At 37.8% G+C, this 18,811-nt stretch overlaps 1 protein-coding gene across 2 annotated transcripts; it reads left to right on the forward strand.

The window, feature by feature from the left end:
* Positions 1 to 1,297: 1,297 nt before the first annotated feature.
* Positions 1,298 to 18,121, forward strand: EXOC1L (exocyst complex component 1 like). Of its 2 annotated transcripts, none has more exons than XM_036246268.1 (3): positions 1,298 to 1,646; positions 11,451 to 11,581; positions 17,716 to 18,121. In XM_036246268.1, exons 1-3 carry the CDS (start codon positions 1,526 to 1,528, stop codon positions 17,980 to 17,982), a joined length of 519 nt encoding a protein of 172 aa, XP_036102161.1. In that variant the 5' UTR covers positions 1,298 to 1,525; the 3' UTR covers positions 17,983 to 18,121. The 2 variants fall into 2 exon arrangements, with proteins under 2 accessions (XP_036102161.1, XP_036102171.1); XM_036246278.1 differs by having other exon boundaries at positions 1,298 to 1,626.
* The last annotated feature ends 690 nt before the right edge of the window (positions 18,122 to 18,811 follow it).

The raw sequence follows: 18,811 nt of genomic DNA on the forward strand, positions 1-18,811 counted from the left end.
GAATGGAGGATCAGAAGAAAGGAAAGCACTTGAGACCCTCATCTATGAACTAACCCTGGGACCACCTCCTCGCAGACCTCTTATCATGAGACTTTCCTATTTACAACTTCATGTCATGATATCTATTATTTGCAGCTGAGTGCACCTTGAATGGACGAGTGCCTTCTTCATTTCTTTACCTTCCTACCCACCAAGCTCCACGAGAGCAACTAATTGCTCTACTGGTTTTAAATTTTCCATATTCCCAGTTCCTAGAATGGGGTCTGGCACAGAGTCAGCCCTTGAAAAACATCTGTTGAATCAATAAGTGCCCCAAAAGTGTCATTGGCTCTCTACTTTTATAGACTGAAGTCCAAAGGGTTAATCTGGCATTCTAGACCCTTCATGATCTAGCCCCAATTTATCTTTCCAGCCTCATCTTCCTGCACACATGCTACAACATAGGAGAACTGGACTATTTCCTATCCTCCCGAACACGCCCTGTGCTTTACTGGTGCAGGGCTTTGGCTCACAACGTTCCTTCCACAGAATATGCTCCTATTCCTCCATCTCGATACTTTCATTATTCAAGCTCCCACTCTTCTTCCATAGAACTTTCTCTGATGCTTTCCAGGTACAAACATCATTTCTACGTTCTCTTCTTCACTTTTGTGCTACTTATCACTTTTAAACATTTATGATAATTGTGTACTCATCTCTATTAGATTATAAGCTCTCCTTGAGGATAGGAAACCACACTCCCAAGAAACAAATATAATGCTTTGCCCCAGTAAGTACCTAGTAAATTTTTCTTTGTGCGTAGTGGAATAAACAAAGTTAAAGTGAGCCCATATTTAAGGTTAATTTGAACCTAGTGCTGACCCTCTCAAAAAAAGCAAAGGTCTGGATGAATTGGGGGGAGGGGGGGTTGAAGGAAGGAGGCAAAGAGACTTGTTGGAAGTGTCAGGAGCAAACACAGGTGCCTTTTCTCTTGCCGATGATAACAAAGTTCTTAATGGAGCATGGTCCCAATCAATAGAACCCGAGAGCTGATTTGTATAATGGAATCGCGCCGAAGTGGTGGTCTTCTGCAAAGTCAGGGGAAAGGGGGAAAGGCTGCTCCACGAGAATAACCGGGGACTCCACAAGTATGTCTGCTGGTGTTCATAAATATGTTCCCCGTCAACAAACCACAGGAGAGCTCCGGAGAGCAACCCACTTGAGCCTCGATGCTGAGGAGTGACGGTGGGGCTAGAGCTGCTGCTGTATTTTGGCTGCTGCTGTTGCTGCTGCTGCAGCTGCCGCCGCCGCCGCCGCCGCCGCCGTCGCCGCTGCTGCCACTGAGCAGATACCGCAGCCAGGGGTCTGGCCGCGCTCAGGGAGCCTGGGTCTGGCGAGGAACGGGAACGAGATGTTAAGAGAGTGACAGCTGGGAGGTGGGCAAGACTCACTAAGGGGCTGCAAACCAAAACAAGAAATCTAGGCAGCAAAAGGAGAGACAGGGTGAGCTTGAGCCAAGACATCAGGCCAAGTGGAACTGGAGGAAATGTCATCATTGGTAAAGGAGGACTTGGAGAAGAAACTGTTCAAGCCACTCTCGCAGAATCTGTACGAGTTTATCGAAATCGAGTTCTCGGTCCAGGACAGGTACTACCTCTGTGTGTCAGGTAACATGTTCTTTCTGTTATCATTTCTAAACGTAAATAACCCCAAGATGCTTGGGTGATAGAGGGACATATTTGTATTTATTTTCCTATACCATAACAGCACGTGTATCTTTTCATGATAGAACTTAACTATGCTAAGTTTAAGAATTTGGATTCTACAGAATTTTTTAAGTGCTAAAATGGATGACAGAAAAGAATATCGTATTCAGAATATTTTGGCCAATTATTCAGAAACGAAACTGGGTATGTACTTTTCCTGATTTGATTATTTTGTCTCCAAGCTTTTATGTAATTCACTTGCATGGCATGCAGTTTTACTGTGGAAGAGCTCGTTTTTTAAAATTCAACAGAGAGCTCTGTATATATTTTTTAATACATTGGAGAACTGAGTTAACAGCTCCATTTCCAACTAGTCTGAAAAACTAGGGTTCTCTCTTTGCATGCTAGGGAAGAAAAAAGATCGTAGATTTTCTTCTGAGGGCTTATTTTGATGAGAGAATGATCTTATTAAAATTTTGTCTTATAGGAAGTATGCTCACAGAAATAATATTTTGATGGAAGAAATTAGTTCATGAAGATGGAACTTTAAGGTTAAGAGAATGTTATCTAAATGATTTAACTAAAATATGTTCCCCCATGGTTTTAAAATTCATGAAAATTGTCTAAAAGCAGAAATAGGCTTTTGCACTTAATTATGATTTACCTAACTGACAATTTTTGTGCTGAATTTAGACAGAAATACTTGTGCCATTATTGAATCTAATATACAGCATTCCCTTTTCCCAGTCGATGCTTTTTAATACTTTTGAGGGGCTTAGGAGGAAAGAGCTTAGAAACTCAAAGCGTTCATTGTGGATTTTCCTTTCTAAGGCACATACCTCAGCATTTTCAGAAAATAAGTTGTAATAATTCCCTTCCCAGTAATGGGCTTAGAAGGACTTTCTAAAGGTGTAAAGAGAGAGTACTATCAGGGAAGTAAAACATCTTTTAAAAAGTGTTAATAATTCTTTAAAGTTCTATCAATCCTAGTAAGTATATATACTCAGTAATAAAAAGAGTAATCTAACACTTTACCTAGCATATTTTGCTGTATATAAATACAAAGTGTGGAGACTTAGTATTTCAGCAAGGTGAAAAGCTTAACCAGCCCAGGAAAAGAATTCAAAGTATGGGGGGAAAGTCAAATGAAACAATTTTTAAAATTGTACTGTATCCTAACCACCGAATCTTGAATTATTTTGACTTAATACATTAGAGAAGATGCTTATTCCAACATTAACATTTAATATTTTTATACCTATTGATATCCTACTTTCTAAAACTAATACTCATCATGTAACATTAGTATACTTGTATTTTTCAAAGAAAAATTTATAAAAATAAAATAATCACAATAATGTATATATCTAATTTACCAAATATGTTTTAATGCCTCCCTCCACCTATAATAATTAGCTAAACTTGTTCTATCTAAAAGGAAAAAAAAGTCTCCTAGAATTAAATTTTTGAACATGGATGTGACCCCCCCCCTCCTCCAGTAGCCTTAAGCTCTAAGAAAGATACTGTAGGTAGGAGTCACCTGCTGCCTTTTTTTCATAAATGGTATGAATCTTTTTAAGTAGGGTTGGGAAATCAAGGGGTTGGCATTATTTACATGTGTGAAGGCAATCCCTTTAAGGTTCAATTTTGTCATCTGGAAAATGACTAAGTAAAGTAGGTGATCACTGTTATTAGTAAAATTCAATGATTCTGTCATGTAAGAAGCAAGGAAAAACAAGGTCCTCTCAGATGTGAGGAAGAGAAGACAATATTGTGATATTCCAGATAAAAGTTAAGATATCATATCAGTTCACTAACTTTTCACAACTCTCCTCTGTATCACATCCATCAATTTGAAAGCACTTTCCCCAAATGTAACATCAACATCTCTTTATGACCATTTCAAATACATTTAGACAGAAGAGTAATTTAAAGCAAAATCAATGTGGTGCTTGACAGTCCTAAATCTTTGACCATGCTTCACTCAGAAAATTTCCATTGATGTGAATCAAACAGGTCAGATCACAATTGATGAGGCAAGTAACTCCAGATTTTGAATACTGGTCACCTCTAGGGAGTAAAGAGATGTATAGTTATGATTTGCGTTTATACCCTAAAACCCAGCAGTTCTACATTTTTAAGAATCACAGGTCTGGAGTAGTTAACTCCCATCATGAATTTTTCAAATTAAAGAAGATGTTTAAATAAGTTAAACTTTCTATTTATCTGATCAGTCTGTCACTTGCAGAGGTCTCACAACCAGATGATTGCAATCGACTGTTATTTTGATACATTGCCTGGTAGTTGATGTTAAAAATCAGACATCATAAACTCAATCGCCCTGTCTGTAGTTTCCTAGGATTTACATGGATTTCTTGGCATCTTAGTAACCTCCCACCTCAGGGTTTGCATGGTATTTCTCCTTGGGATTAGCTTCCCCTAGCCTAGAATATCATTATTCCTGGCATTTAAAAGCAGCATCTTCTTATGAAGGAGGGAGGAGCTCTATTATGAGTGAGCACTTGAAAGGATGTCATTTGTCCAATGACAAGTGTGCAAATGAATTAAAGAAATTCTGAAGGACTTAAAATGGCATATAAAACATTAACCATAGTTAAATGGGAAGTAACAGGGCATAGTGAAGAACTTTAGAAGGCTTGAAACCTGACTGTTTTGCCTACCTTCCAGCTGTGAAATTTGGGGCAAAATAATTAACCTCTCTGGCCTTAGTAGTTACATCTCTGAAATGGAAATAATAATACCTACACTGCACATAGTACTCTCCTGTTAAGTTCTAAGTAGGAAAAAACAAACATGATAAATTATATTCCAAATAAATAAAATAAAAGGTAGTGTTATATATATATTTTATTTTTTTTAACACTCACCTGAGGATATAAATTTTCTATTTATCTTCAGATAGAGTGGGAGGGAGAGAGAGAGAAACATCAACGTGAGAGGGACACATCAACTGATTGCCTCCTGCACCACACTGACCAGGGCTGCGAGGAACCACAACCAAGGTACTTTCCCTTGGCAGGAATGGAACCCGAGACTCATTGGTCTGTGGGCCGACACTCTGCCGCTGAGCCAAACCGACCAGGGTGGTAGTGTTATATTTTTTAAATATATAGAAAAAATATGTTTACTGTGAAAACATATGCTGAAATACATGTGTAAATATACTGTAGATAAATATTTATAATAAATATAAATATACTATAAACATATTTAAGTATATGTATTTAATATATAATAAAGAAATTATATATTTTATAAATAAAAATAATATACATATTCAGATAGATTATTTTAAAGTATTCTCAAATATTTATTTATTTATTTTTAAATCCTCACCCAAGGATATTTTTCCATTTATCTTCAGATAGAATGTGAGGGAGATTGAGAAAGAGAGAGAGAGAGAAAAAAAAAAACATCAATGTGAGAGAGACACATTGATTGGTTGCCTCCCGGATGACCCCTGACCAGAGCCAGGAACTCAACCAAAACCAAGGTATATGCCCTTGACTGGAATCGAACCTAAGACTCTTTGGTCTGCGAGCCAACGCTCTAACCACTGACCAGGGAGGTATTCTTATATATTTAGAAAGACATTTTCCATTCACAGACATTAACTTGAAAATAAATGGCAGTTGCTAGAATTTTGAAAATAGGATGCATAAATTCTCCACACATATTACATTTTGATGCCAGAACAGAACTACTTCTCACTTACAATGAGAATATTAACAATAAGGGTATTTAAAAAGAATAAGTTAAGAAAAAGAAACTAAATACTAGAGTGGATGGGTTATGCACAACAAACCTTTATTCCTCACAGTTCGGAAAGCTAGGAAGTCCAAGATCATGGCATTGGCAGGTGCCAAGTCTGGTGAGGACTCACTGCCTCCTAGACAGTAGTCTTCTTCCTGTAGCCTTGCACGGCAGAGCGGCAAGGGATCTCTCACGGCTTTTCATAAGTGTACCAATGCCATTCATGAGGGTTCTGCCCTCATGACCTAATCCCCTCCCAAAGGCCCACCTCCTAATACCATCACCTTGGGGGTTAGAATTTCAGCATGTGAATTTGACAGGGGGGCGGGGGACCAACATTCAATTTATAGTACCCAGTTTAGCCCCCTAATTGTTCCAGGAAAAATATTAAATGAAAATTACTTTTTTGATGAAATCAATAACATTCTCAATGGCCCCAAGACATCATCAATACATTGAAACACTTTCACTGAAGCTTCTTGTCTGTGATAACTCATGGCAATTTTCCCCTGTTGTTTAATTTCAATTATGAAAACAGTAACAGAACACTAGGGCTGTAAAATAAGTCATCTGTTTATTTAAATCGTTGCTGTGCAGCTTCCTCTCGAGCTACTTTTCCCTCTCTTCTGACACATTCCATTTGTTCAACTGGCCAATCTTTCCATTTAGCCTCATAAATAAGTGACTATTTTACCATCGTAATAGAGGCAGTTATTAACGACAATGTTTATTTTGAAATTAAAAGTGAAAATATATGGTGGGCATGGTTTAAGATTGTAATTCTGAAAATGCAAACTAAAATCTTAAAACTGGGGCAGGTTCATTCTGAATTTCCTAGGTCTACATATATTACTCACTTAATAGTAATTATTCAGTGTCACCTCTGATGCTACTGAAACCAACTCTCTAACATTTTGACTATATAAACACATTTCTGTTTTAAGACAATGCGATAAGTTTCCACTTTCCCGCTCCATTAATGTGGATATGGCCATTTAATTTTGGCTGGCAGCACAGCTCGAGTGTGGGAATTAGGGATTGGGTCCAGTCCAGCCTGCACAACTTCTCTGACTCTTGGCTAAAGACAATCTTGGAGCCTCGTTGGCTCTTGAGGAGGACATTTTGGCAAATTAAGGAGCTTAGACTGTCTCTGTGCTGCATCACTGTATCAAAAGCTTAACACTTGAAGCTTGTTCTAATTTTCTTAGTTTGGTATTAGTGGAACAGTGACCATTAATGTAAGAAAACTTGATAACTGGTAGATCCTACCTTTTTAACATCTCTTTCTCCATTCGCTCCCTCCAACCCACCAAAAAAATAAAAAAAAAACTTTCTAAAATTTAAAGCTCCTCCTATCTATTCACTTAAAATCCTTTGGTGACAACCCTCCCCCCAAGTCCCCCTACACACATAGCTTTGAGGATAACATCTGAACTTCTTCATCTATCATTCTAGACTAATTTGCTCCTTCCTATCCTCCTTCATACCACTTTGTCACCCTCACACTTTAGGCCAACAATACCAAATAATGACTCAAAAGTGTCAAGTATTTCATGCTTTTGTACATATGCTGTTCCTGAAATCCCTCCACCCCATTCTTCATTCTAACTCCCCCAGCCCTTCACAACTCAGATGATCTCCTTCAAGAAGCTCTCCCGGAAGGCCAGATGGATGATGTCCTTCTCCATGTTCCTAACTACCTTGTCCTTGCCTCCTTCACAGCACTGTAATCATGTGTTTTCTTCTTTTTGAACATAATTTTATTTTGAAATAACCCCAAACTTACTAAAGAGTTGCAACAATAACAGTACAAATAACTTTCTATTTGAAACAGTTGAGAGTAAATTGCCAACATGTGATGCCCCAGTGCCCGCACTAAAACATTAGTGTACAATTGCTACAGGCAAGAACATTCTCCTACATCAGCGATTGTCAACCTTTCTCATCTCATGGCACACATAAGCTAATTACTAAAATTCTGCAGCACACCAAAATATATATATTTTTCCAACCTGACAAAAAAAATAGGTATAATTTTGATGCATTCACACTGGGCAACTATTGTGTTGGCTGTTGTAATTTTTTTAAGTTGACAATCTAAGGAAAAGAGGGCAGTGCCCCTGACTAAATAGCCAGGTATTGCATGTTTCAAAAAGTCTTGCAGTGCACCAGTTGAAAATCGCTGTCCTACACAATCACATACAATCAGGAAACTAACACCTACCCATCGCTATCAACTAACCCACTGGCCCTATTCAAGTTTTTAAAAATGTTATATTAGTTACAGGTGTAAAGCATAGTGGTTAGACATTAATATAATTTACAAAGTGATGAGATGATATGTTTTCTTCATGAAGCCCTCACTCCCTGTAATCTCAGTGAAAGCAGAAATGGTGCCTTATGGGAATTCATTATTTTACTGCTTATCACATGGCTTTATTCAAAAGGGCACTCAAACATTTATCAAATTAATGAATCAGTAGGTCTATAATCAATTACCTGATTATCATAACATGTAGATTAGGCAGTGGAATTGGCTTCAACTTACATTTTCACATAGTACTCTGTTATTTCTCCCCACCCCTATCCTCTCCCATTCCCTAAGTAGTGAGTGAGACAGCTAGGCAGAACAAGAACATTGTTCTTTAGTTCTGACGTAGAGCCTTTGTCTGAACAGACACACACTGCCTTGTCTGTCCTCAGGTGGACCTTTTTTAGGGCTGGAGACAGAGTACATGGGCAGAAACCTACAAACATTTGCACACAATTTCAGAACTCTGAGCCATTTTTGACCCCTGGTTCAGACCTTCTGCTCTAGGTCCCCTCCAGGACATGGCCCTCAAACACTCCCTTGGTCCCTCAAATATGCAACCCTCCTCTCCCAAACTTTGGATTATGTGATCTAAATCATAGCTTTTAGTCTCTTCTTATTTCTCCTTTTAATCCTACCCAGCCCAGGAACTGGCACACCATATGCACTCAGTACAAGTGGTGCATGAAGGGGTCCTCAGCAAGCTGTCTTCTGCCTTTACTATTCTAAAGAAACTGCCCTCAGGGAAGAATCGATGATCTTTCCCAAGTCAGATTCAGTGCCTGGACTGAACTCTTGTATTAGTTTCCTGCTCAAGAAGGAAGAAGACCTACTGACCATGTATTACTGTCTGAGCTTTCAATGAACACCTGACACAGCCCTCTTCTTTACCCAACAAAGTGACTTCACAGGATTGTCTCCAAATCTTTGAAATTCCCCTCCTCTTGATTTCCATAGCTTTGCACTCTTATGCTTGTCTCTTTTCTGATGGCCCCTTCTCAGACCACCCTGCTGGTATGTTTTGCTTCTGCACTCCGTCTCACCTCTTTCCTCTGCTCTTTTTCCTATACATCTGGACTTGCAAACCTGTCCATATAGAAAAATCCCAAATCCATATCTCCATTCTTAAACTATAAACTTCCATCTCCTTGTCTTCTGAGGTAGATCACTATTCCACCCAACCAGTTCACTCTCCATACTTTCCTATTTTGATTTCCATCTAGTGTGATTCCCACCCAGTGTCATCAATGCCTCATTTGAAATCTTACCTGGATTTGCCACTTCTATTTCCACAGCCCACATCCTATGCCTAGGTTACAACAGTCTCTTAAGAGAAACAAAATGAAACATTTTAACAATTACTATAAACCAAGTACTACCCTAAGTCATTTATATATATACTTTATCCTTTATCTTTATACCCTATGAGTTTCTAATGTCTACTTTCTACCTAAAAAAAGTGAGGTTTAATCTCTCTAGAGATTAAGTAATTTACTCAGACCACACTGTTAGAAGTGATGTCATGATTTGAATCCAGAATGTCTAATGCCAGAGCCCATGAAATCACACTGCCTCTTCCAGGGACCTCCAGTTACTCTTTCTTTTCTTCTTCAGTGTATCCTGTGTATCCCTGTTTCCAGAAAAATGCTCCTTTAACAGGACACCCTTGTATTAGTTTGCTCAAGGAGGAAGAAGACCTGCTGACCATGTATTACTGTCTGAACTCTCACTGAACACCTGACATAGCTCTCTTCTTAGGTTTGTCAACCTCCTTAGACTCACTTCTCTGCAGGACTGAACTGGGCTCCATCAACTTTAAGCTCAGCTGGTTGCCTTAATTCCAGTACACCTGCACCTTGAGGGGACAGTTGCTCCCTTTGCCCACCCCAGTTCTGGAGCCTTCACTGGCCAGGCCAGCCACCCACCCCATCTCCCAGAGTGGGGATTCAGACACCACAAGTCTCTAGTGGTTTCTGTTACTTTTCAGATGCAGAGTCTTTCAGAATATCTTCACAACTTTCCTGACCTAGTTAATCTGATTGCCCTCCATATCCTAGTACCAACCAATCTATGGAGTTCACTTTCTCTAAGTCTGCCTGGTGCGGTTCTGCTTCTATTTTCCATTCCTTTCCTCATGTTGACCTTCACCTAGAAATGCCTTCGGTATCATCCCTGCCTTTCCAAACTGAACTAATTTTAAAAGCTCTCTCAAATGATATTTCTTTTGTAATTCCTACCTTAACTATTCTAATCCTCTCCCTTCTCAGAACTCCTGGTGAGCATACAGTCTGCTCCATATCATTTCTCTATCACTGTGATTATATTATAATGCTTCTTACTTAGGAGGCATGCCAAAGTAGTACTTTCTAGAACCAAAAGAGAATCTTCCCTAAAGACATATTTCGGTTCCACTCTTAGAAGACAGAACCAGCTTACAACTTTCTAAGTGACATCATCCATCTTGAAAGAAAGTTTCAGATATTTGATTCTGACTGCCAGCTCTATATACCTATACACCTTTATAATATATATTTTATGTAACTCATGTTTGCTAGTTTTGTTTCCTCAACAAAACCGTAGATCTCTAGAGGACAGGGACCAGATCTCATACTTGTACCCTCTGTGGCATCTATAATAGTTCTATCAGGCAAATAGCAGATACTCAATGAATACTCCTTTATCAACTCATCAATCATTTTCAGTTCAGGATTTCTAACATTAAATGTGGATTCTTCTGATGTGTTCATGTGAGAACAAAGACAGTGATTTTTAAGGCCAGGAAATTATTTCCTAATTTTGTTCACATAAAATAAGCAATGCTTTCCCCACACTTTTCAAAGAATAGTGCTGAAACTTTTAGTCTTGGTGACACATTTTGAATACTAGAATTTTGGGTTCGCACTAAAGAGGACTAAAAATCTCAAACAATACCAAACAGGTCTACAGTAGCTGGGATGCAAGCAATTTCTACATCAAAAATGTCATAGCAACTTTTGGCCCTGGCCAGGTACATGTAGTTCAGTTGGTTTGAATATCGTTCCCATATGCCAAAGTTTTGGGTTCCATCCCTGGTCAGCGCACATACAAGAATCAACCGATGAATGCATAAATAAGTGGGACAACAAATCCATGTTTCTCCCCCTTCCTTCTTCTCTCTCTCGAAAATTAATATCTAAAAAGCTCACAGTGGTTTTAAAAGAAAGCATACACAGTAGCAGTTGCATGGTCACTCTTTAACACTGTGTTGCTGGGTGAGCAGAACTGTTTACTTTCCTGATTTCACTTACTTATATTGTCATAAATAAAAATTCCAACTTGTTCTGGTAAACGCTTTGGCACGGACTATGTGCTAATGCTGAGCCTCTTCCTGCGCCGAGTTGAGCCCCATTCCCTACCACAAAGCTCGCAGCTGAAAGTACATAGCTCACTGTTTTATCTGACAGACATTGTGGCAGTAGGTAACCACAATTGTAGCAAAAATAGAGTTAACACATTGAGCAAATTGGGGGACATACTTGTGAAGGTTCAGATCCATCAGGGTTCATAAATGGGGTGCAGCTATAATGCAGGCTCAAGCTCATTATATGAAAAAGGGATACAAAAATACTGAAAAGTATGATGATGAATAATTTATTATCTTCTAAGAGTTTGTATAAACTAAGTGTTTTTCTGTCCTACAGTGACCAAAAATGAAGAAGTAAAAATAATTATGGTGAAACACTACAGAATAGGTTTAGATGAAAAATATGAAGTAACAAAAAAGTGGTCTTTGAATGATCTGCAGATGATTGATGGAAAAGAAGCAGATACTGTAAGTGTTACACTTTATAAGGGAGATGTGGGATCGATAAGCTAGAGATCTTTATGTTCAATATCCTACTTTGTGTATTCTTGGCATGTAATTAAGTGTTAAGATGACATATTGTTCTTAAGTGGTAAAGTTGAATCTACTGGGATGATGTACTGGTTTTTGTTTGTTTGTTTGTTTTTATGAGTTTAAATTGGAATTTTGTCTATTAAATTTAAAAGCATCTTTCCCAAGGGCTTCTTAACAGGTTAAACACAATCAATCGATTCGGAAACTTTAAATATATGGTGCTTCCACCACCACTCTCTCTCCAATTCAACTTCCTCCTTAAATTTGGGAGAATTCCTTCCCTCTTCTCCTTTAAATTTTACTGTCAGTTAGCCACTTGATACTCCAGAAGGATCAGTAATTCATGGAAATCCTACAATCTTTAAATTGAAAGGTGAGGGAAAGAGTGTGTACTCCAGTCTCTCCACTTGACCCGGCAACAAGTAGTTTTCCTCGTCTCCTTGCACTCTTTTGCTGATGGAGAACTCATTACCACATGAAGAAGTCCTTTCTGTTTCAGAACTTTCATGCTTTATTTTTAAATTTCCTATTTGTATTTAAACAAAATCTTTATCCATCAGTCCTAGTTTTGCCATTTGGAACAATTCAGAACAAATCCAATCCTCCTTTCATATAATAGCCTTTCCAATACTTGAGGACGATTATATGACCCTCTATTTTCTCTTCCTAGGTTAAATGTACCCATGTCATTCTCTGAACATTTTTCATAGGAATATCACATAAGATAATATGATAGGACAATAAAAACACTATGAGGTAGTAGCATTGATGTTATTTGTTTCCATGACATTGTTTCAGCACCCTTCATTACACAATTCCTCTTTTGGAATGCTGTTTTTCCAGAATAAAATGCAACACTTTAGATTTAGGGTGACTAGTTTGTATTTTCTTTGATCTGGATTCCTTATTTCTATTGAACACTTCATTGAAACCTCCAGTCTTTTGCGTATGAACTGCCATTTATTTATTTTGTTGTTGTTGTTCAGATAGAGTGGGAGGGAGAGAGAGAGAGAGAGAGAGAGAGAGAGAGACATCGACGTGAAAGGGACATATTGAGTGGCTGCCACCCATAGGACCAACCAGGGCCGGGGACAAACTGCAACCGAGGTACGTGCCCTTAGCAGAAACCAAACCCCGGGTCTCTCTGGACTGCAGACCGACGCTCTAAACGCTGAGCCAAACCGGCCAGGGCTGAATTGCCATTTAATCTGACCTGCCATACCTTCTATTTACATACAATGAAATTTAAATAAAGGTTCTAGGTAATCTGGCTTATTTATCTCTGGCCATCCTACCTTAAACTTTATACATCCGTGCTTAAGTACTGACTCTTGAGACTTAGAATGTCCAGTCACCTCTACCTCTCACCCCATTCCCAGATTCTTTGTTGGGTGAAGTCCTACTCATGTCTCCCTCTCCCAAACCCCCATTGAATTGTGGATATAAACATGTTATAGCCATAATCCAACAAACTGCAATTTTTGGATTTTCTGTCTCTTCTCTGGATGGAAAGCTTCGAAAAACTGAGACCGTGACTTTTCATCTTCTACCATAGCCTTCAACCTGACATTTTTTAGGCACTCAGTAAATATCTGTGTTATTGTTGGATGAATTAGAATTCAAATTCATTTGTTCTTTTTTTTTTTTTTTTAATCCTCACTCGAGGACATTTTTCCATTTTTTGTACAGATAGAGTGGGAGGGAGAGAGAGAGAGAGAAACATCGATGTGAAAGGGACACATCAAGTGGCTGCCACCCGCACGACCAACCAGGGCCGTGGACAAACTGCAACCGAAGTATGTGCCCTTAGCGGGAACCGAACCCGGGTCTCTCCGGACTGCAGGCCGACGCTCTAACCGCTGAGCCAAACCGGCCAGGGCCAAATTCATTTGTTCTTAATCCTACTAAATGCCATATTTTTAGTCTAGCTTATTTATTTTTCCCACCTATCAAATCTTCTATTATAAAAAAATATTTACTGTAATATGATGCAGATTTAATGAGCACAACATTTAGGACTTATTGAAGTCAATAATAAAAATGATGAAGCAGGTAGGGTTCAGTGCTTCAGTTGATAGGTTATCATAACTACTACTATTATCACTAGCAGTAGTATTGCTACCTGCTACTGTCTCACACTTAGTAAACTCTTATCAGGTGTAGGAACCACACGAAGCTCGTTCTAGATATAATTTCACATAATCATTACAAAACCCACATGAGTTCAATTCTATTTTTTACTTCTGATTTGCAGATGAGGAAAATGAGACTTAAAGAGATGAGAGAGAGAGAGAGAGAGAGAGAGAGAGAGAGAGAGAGAGAGAGAGAGATTAATTGACTCGCCAAGGTCACATAACTGTTAAGTGGTAGAGCTAGACTTTACCCAGAGATCTATTAATTTGCCTTCTTTGGACTGTTTGTGTAACATCTCTACAAATTCATACATATTCACTCATTCATTGAGAATTTATGGTATATATTAGGCCCTGGCAGGCTCTGAGGCTACAAATAGAGAATTAGATATACATAAGCCTTTAATTCTGCCTTACTTACTTATTTAGTCTGAATACTTAAATTTTGTCCTTAAGATCTTTACTGAAATCAATATATGCTATCTGCTATTATCTTTAATTATCATGTAGGAATCTTATTTTTTAATTTGGTGGGTTTAGTGTGACTTCTTGGTAAAAACATGCAGAATTTCATTGCTTTCTTTTCCTTTCACTCATATAGCATTTTTCTGACCATACATTCCACATGAATGTTAGGACATACAGTACTTAGGAAATAGTTAAATATATATTATTGCATATCAATATACTAGAATATTTTACACACACAAATCATATTTCTAAAAGAAGACCTCAGAACACAATTGTTCATCATTTAATACGTTTTTTAAAAGTCAGCCCTGGCTGGTTTGGCTCAGCAGTTAGAGCGTTGGCCTGTGGTCCGGAGAGACCCGGGTTCGGTTCCCGCTAAGGGCACATACCTTGGTTGCAGTTTGTCCCCGGCCCTGGTTGGGTCGTGTGGGTGGCAACCACTCGATGTGTCGCTCTCACGTCGATGTTTCTCTCTCTCTCTCTCCCTCTCACTCTATCTGAACAAAATATCGAAAAATGTCCTCGGGTGAGGATAAAATAAATAAATAAATAAATAAATAAATAAAAGTCAGATAAATACAAAATTTTTCTATAATATTCTCATTTTGCATATTTAATCTGTCGTATTATTAAAACTGAAATCTGAACCTTAAATTTTAATAGAAAAATAACATAGGTATGTGTATGTTTATATATAACACAAGCCAATACATTAACAATAATTATCTCTGTGTGATAGGATTACAAAATTTTAATTATTATTTTCTTTCTACTTTTATGTACTTGCCAAATTTTCATGACCACATTAAGTTTTATCAGAAATCAAGGTTCATTTATCTGCAGTTTCAGTAATTAACCATCTCCACCTCTTTTTTTTTTTTACCATTTTCTTATTTTGTCTGAAGTTCTCATATATTAATGATGTCATAATTATTTCTACAAGTTTGTTCAGTGTCTGAGGGTGCATTCAGCAAGCCTGTCCCCTTAGATTCATTGAAAGCAAGTAGCTGTGCTTTATTTTCTCCTCACCTTTCTGTCCTTCAATTCCATATGGACAATATTCATTCTTCTCTATCCTCTTGGAAGATCATTGTCTCTGACAGTGAACCAGATACCAAAAAAAAAAAAAAAAAGACTATTTCTATTTTTCTCATCACTTTAGGACCTAAAATATTGCATTGCCAGAAGGAAACCTATAATATCCAAAGAGAAGTTCTTTTAAAGATTTCTTTTCTATGGATGAAGTAAAAATATCTCAGTAGCTCTGGGAATTTCCACTTCTCCTTTCTCTTGGAATTGAACCCTCAGGAGTCAGCATTTATATATATTCCCCCTGCCAGTAGAAGTGCTACAGTTTTAAATGGAGTGAATCAAGCCAGAATGTTGTCAACTTTAAAAGGAATAAAATTAAAATTAAGGTCATTTTATAAAGCAGACTTCAAAATGTCTGGGGATTTAGAGACTGACATGGTACAACAAGAGAGAATGATGTAGCAAAAAATTGGGTTGGGTTGACTGAGATTTTGGTTCTTGTCCTGGCTCTGCTAGTAACTTCATGTATGACCTGAGCTTCCTCTCTCTGGAAACTGTCATTCCGGTTATAAACAAGACATTACTGAATGATGTGTGAGAGCCCCTTGTAGTTCTAGGATTCTATCGAGAAAGAGAGAGGGAGAAGGAGAGGGTGAGAGAAAGGAAGGGAGAGTGGGAGGAGGAAGGGAAGAAGGGAGGAAAAATGGTTGGAAAGGAGGGAGGGAGGAAGAAGTACTATTTTGAAAATTTGGTGTGAGGAGAAAAGGAGAAACCTTTTCTCCCCTGCAGAAGTCTGTAAGAAGATTTATTTTCTTCTTTCATCCCTACTCATCCTCTCAAATTCATTACCCTAGGAAGCGACTTGCATTCGGCTAAAGGAAAATATTAATCCTCTCCAAGTATCTCAAAAGCTCAAAGGATATTTTATACATAACAGGATTAAAGTGTTTCAGTGAGGAAACTATATAAGGCGTGTGATCAATGTTTGGTGATAGAATGGGTATGATTTCCTTTTATTGAGAGTCTTTGCAGAAGTGTCTTTCAAACTGCAATTGCGACACCTCGGAAAAATTTTACTAGGTGTGACTATGGGAACACTGCATTTATAATCACATCACCCTTGTACATTCTTTTTAAAAAGTGTTATTTTGTTTTTAAATTGTGTTAATGTTATAAAGCAAGGTGGTATTAACACCAGCATCACATTCTGGGAGCAGATTTGGGAAAGGGAACTATCATTTATTAAGCCCCATACTACATAGTTTATATGACTAATCTCATGCAAACTTCATAGCAACCCTATGAAAAAAGAGGAGAAAAGTGAGGGTCAGATCACAAAAGTACTTTGTCCGTGGTTACATCTGAGATTCAAAACAGTTGTTTAACTTCAAGACCCATCTTCTTTTTCCTGCCTCATGCAAGAATTTTCCTATTTCAAAAAGAAATTGTAAATACCTAAGTTGTTTGTATATACTGTTTATTCCCTACATGGTTATGAATTATTTATACTCATGTTTGGTTTCTCTCTGTCGCCTTGTCAGTTAAAGGCCAATGTTTACCTCCACTTCTCTTTTTATAGGACTACTTCAGATCAGTTCAACACACACTTGTTGAGAATCTAGTAGTTGCCATGAACACAAAGATAAATAATTCAAACCTTCTGCCCTCAAGAAGAGTTAGGAGTTAGGCAGATAGTGAATGTGAAAGCGTTTTGTAAACTGAAACGCACTTTATAAATGTAAGGCATTGTTGTTACTGTTACTCGTAACAGTAGGAAGTATTATTTTAACCTACAGGACTTACTTAGATCAGGTTTGATGTCTGCTTTTTCTCAAAACATCTCCACTAGAAGTATAACAAAAACCTAGAGCAATCTAGTAAGAGGCAGTCTTTAGTAATGTTTTGTTTCAGTCCAGTGGTTTAATGATCCTTGTTATTTACTCCAAAGGTAAGTCTTTGCTATTAACTTCAAAATCAACAAGTTGGTGATCTGTAGTATGCCGAAAGCTAATTAGCCACCCTGTATTTTCCCCTTCTACCTTTGGAATAGCACAAGGAACCAACCTCCTAGTACAGAAAAGGAGAAACCTTTTCTCCCCTCCAGAAGTTTGCAAGTGGGTTTATTCTCTTTTTCCATCCCTACCCATCCTCTCAAATTTACTACCCTGGGAAGAGTTGATAATGGTACATTCATTCTGAGACATGTTTTATTTATATAACTGAAAAATTACAGATGCTTCAAAACAATCCTTATTGCTGTTCCTTTTAGAAGCAATATGTTTGAAGCAGGTAGCTTTAGAAAGCTCTAGATTTTAGAAATATGGTATTAATACTTCATAATCAAAATGCATATACAAAAGAATGTAAAAGAATCCAGGAAATCTAATTACTTTCTTGACTACAAACAAAACCATGTCTCTCTTTTTCTTCTAGGACAATCCATTTTTTGATCTGCACTTCAAGAAAGTGTACAGTTTGGAAGCATATAGCTGTGCTTCTAAATATGCCTTTGCTCGAACTGTAAATAAGCTGAATCATGCATATCTTAAGAAGGACTTACAGATTGTGAACTTTGATTCTACTTACATTAATGATGATTCTATCTGGTCTTCCAACAACAAGGATTGCTTGGTTCTTATGAGAATATGCTTTTATGCTTTCAATCTGCTGTGCCTGTCCCTGTGTCCCCTGCCACTCTGAAGATGAATACCATTTTCTTTCATCAGTATTCTATGAAAATGGTTCCCTAAGTAAATATTGGTAGTCATGATTTTGTTTTGTTTTTCTTTCATCAGTGACTGTTATTTATATAAAAATAAAGTGATGCTTTGTGAATTGCCGTGAAATGTGTTTAATGCAATCATTCAACATTTGGGACTTTTGCCTGTGTGTTCCTTGGTTACTTTGGAAGGAGCCAGATGGTTTTGCCTCAATTAATATTCTACTAAAGAGTACTGAGAAGTATCTTAAAAGGCCTAAATATATGAAAAGACATTCCATGTTCATGGATAGGAAGGCTTTATATTGTCACAATGTCAGTGCTACCCAAAGCCATCCACAGATTCATTGCAATCTCCATCAAAATTTCAATGTTTTTGGGGGTGGTTTTTTTTTTTTTCTCAGAAATGGAAAAGCCAATCCTCAAATTCATATGATTCATATGAATTCCAAGGGGCCCCAAATGGTCAATCTTGAAAAATCTCTTATTTCAAAACTTATAACTCAATCTAACAAACTCCTCACGTTGCTCCTCTTACTCACCTGCTACTCTCAGAAGCCTGAGCCCATCTGACTTTGTCTTCTCATCTAGATGGGGGTTGGGAGGATGGCTAGTAGCAAGGAAAGCATTCTGCAGGCCTGGGCTATAGAAATCTCCCTGGGGTGAGATGGGGTAGTTTATTCAGGTTGTGCAATAATATATTACCCAAAATTTTACTTATTTATTTATTTTTTACTTAAAAAAATTATAAGGCTGTTTCATTCAAATTCATACCAAGGCATTACATGGACAAGGAAATGGTAGCCCATT

Source organism: Molossus molossus, unplaced genomic scaffold (assembly GCF_014108415.1).
Source record: "Molossus molossus isolate mMolMol1 unplaced genomic scaffold, mMolMol1.p scaffold_m16_p_1, whole genome shotgun sequence".
Taxonomy (NCBI): domain Eukaryota; kingdom Metazoa; phylum Chordata; class Mammalia; order Chiroptera; family Molossidae; genus Molossus; species Molossus molossus.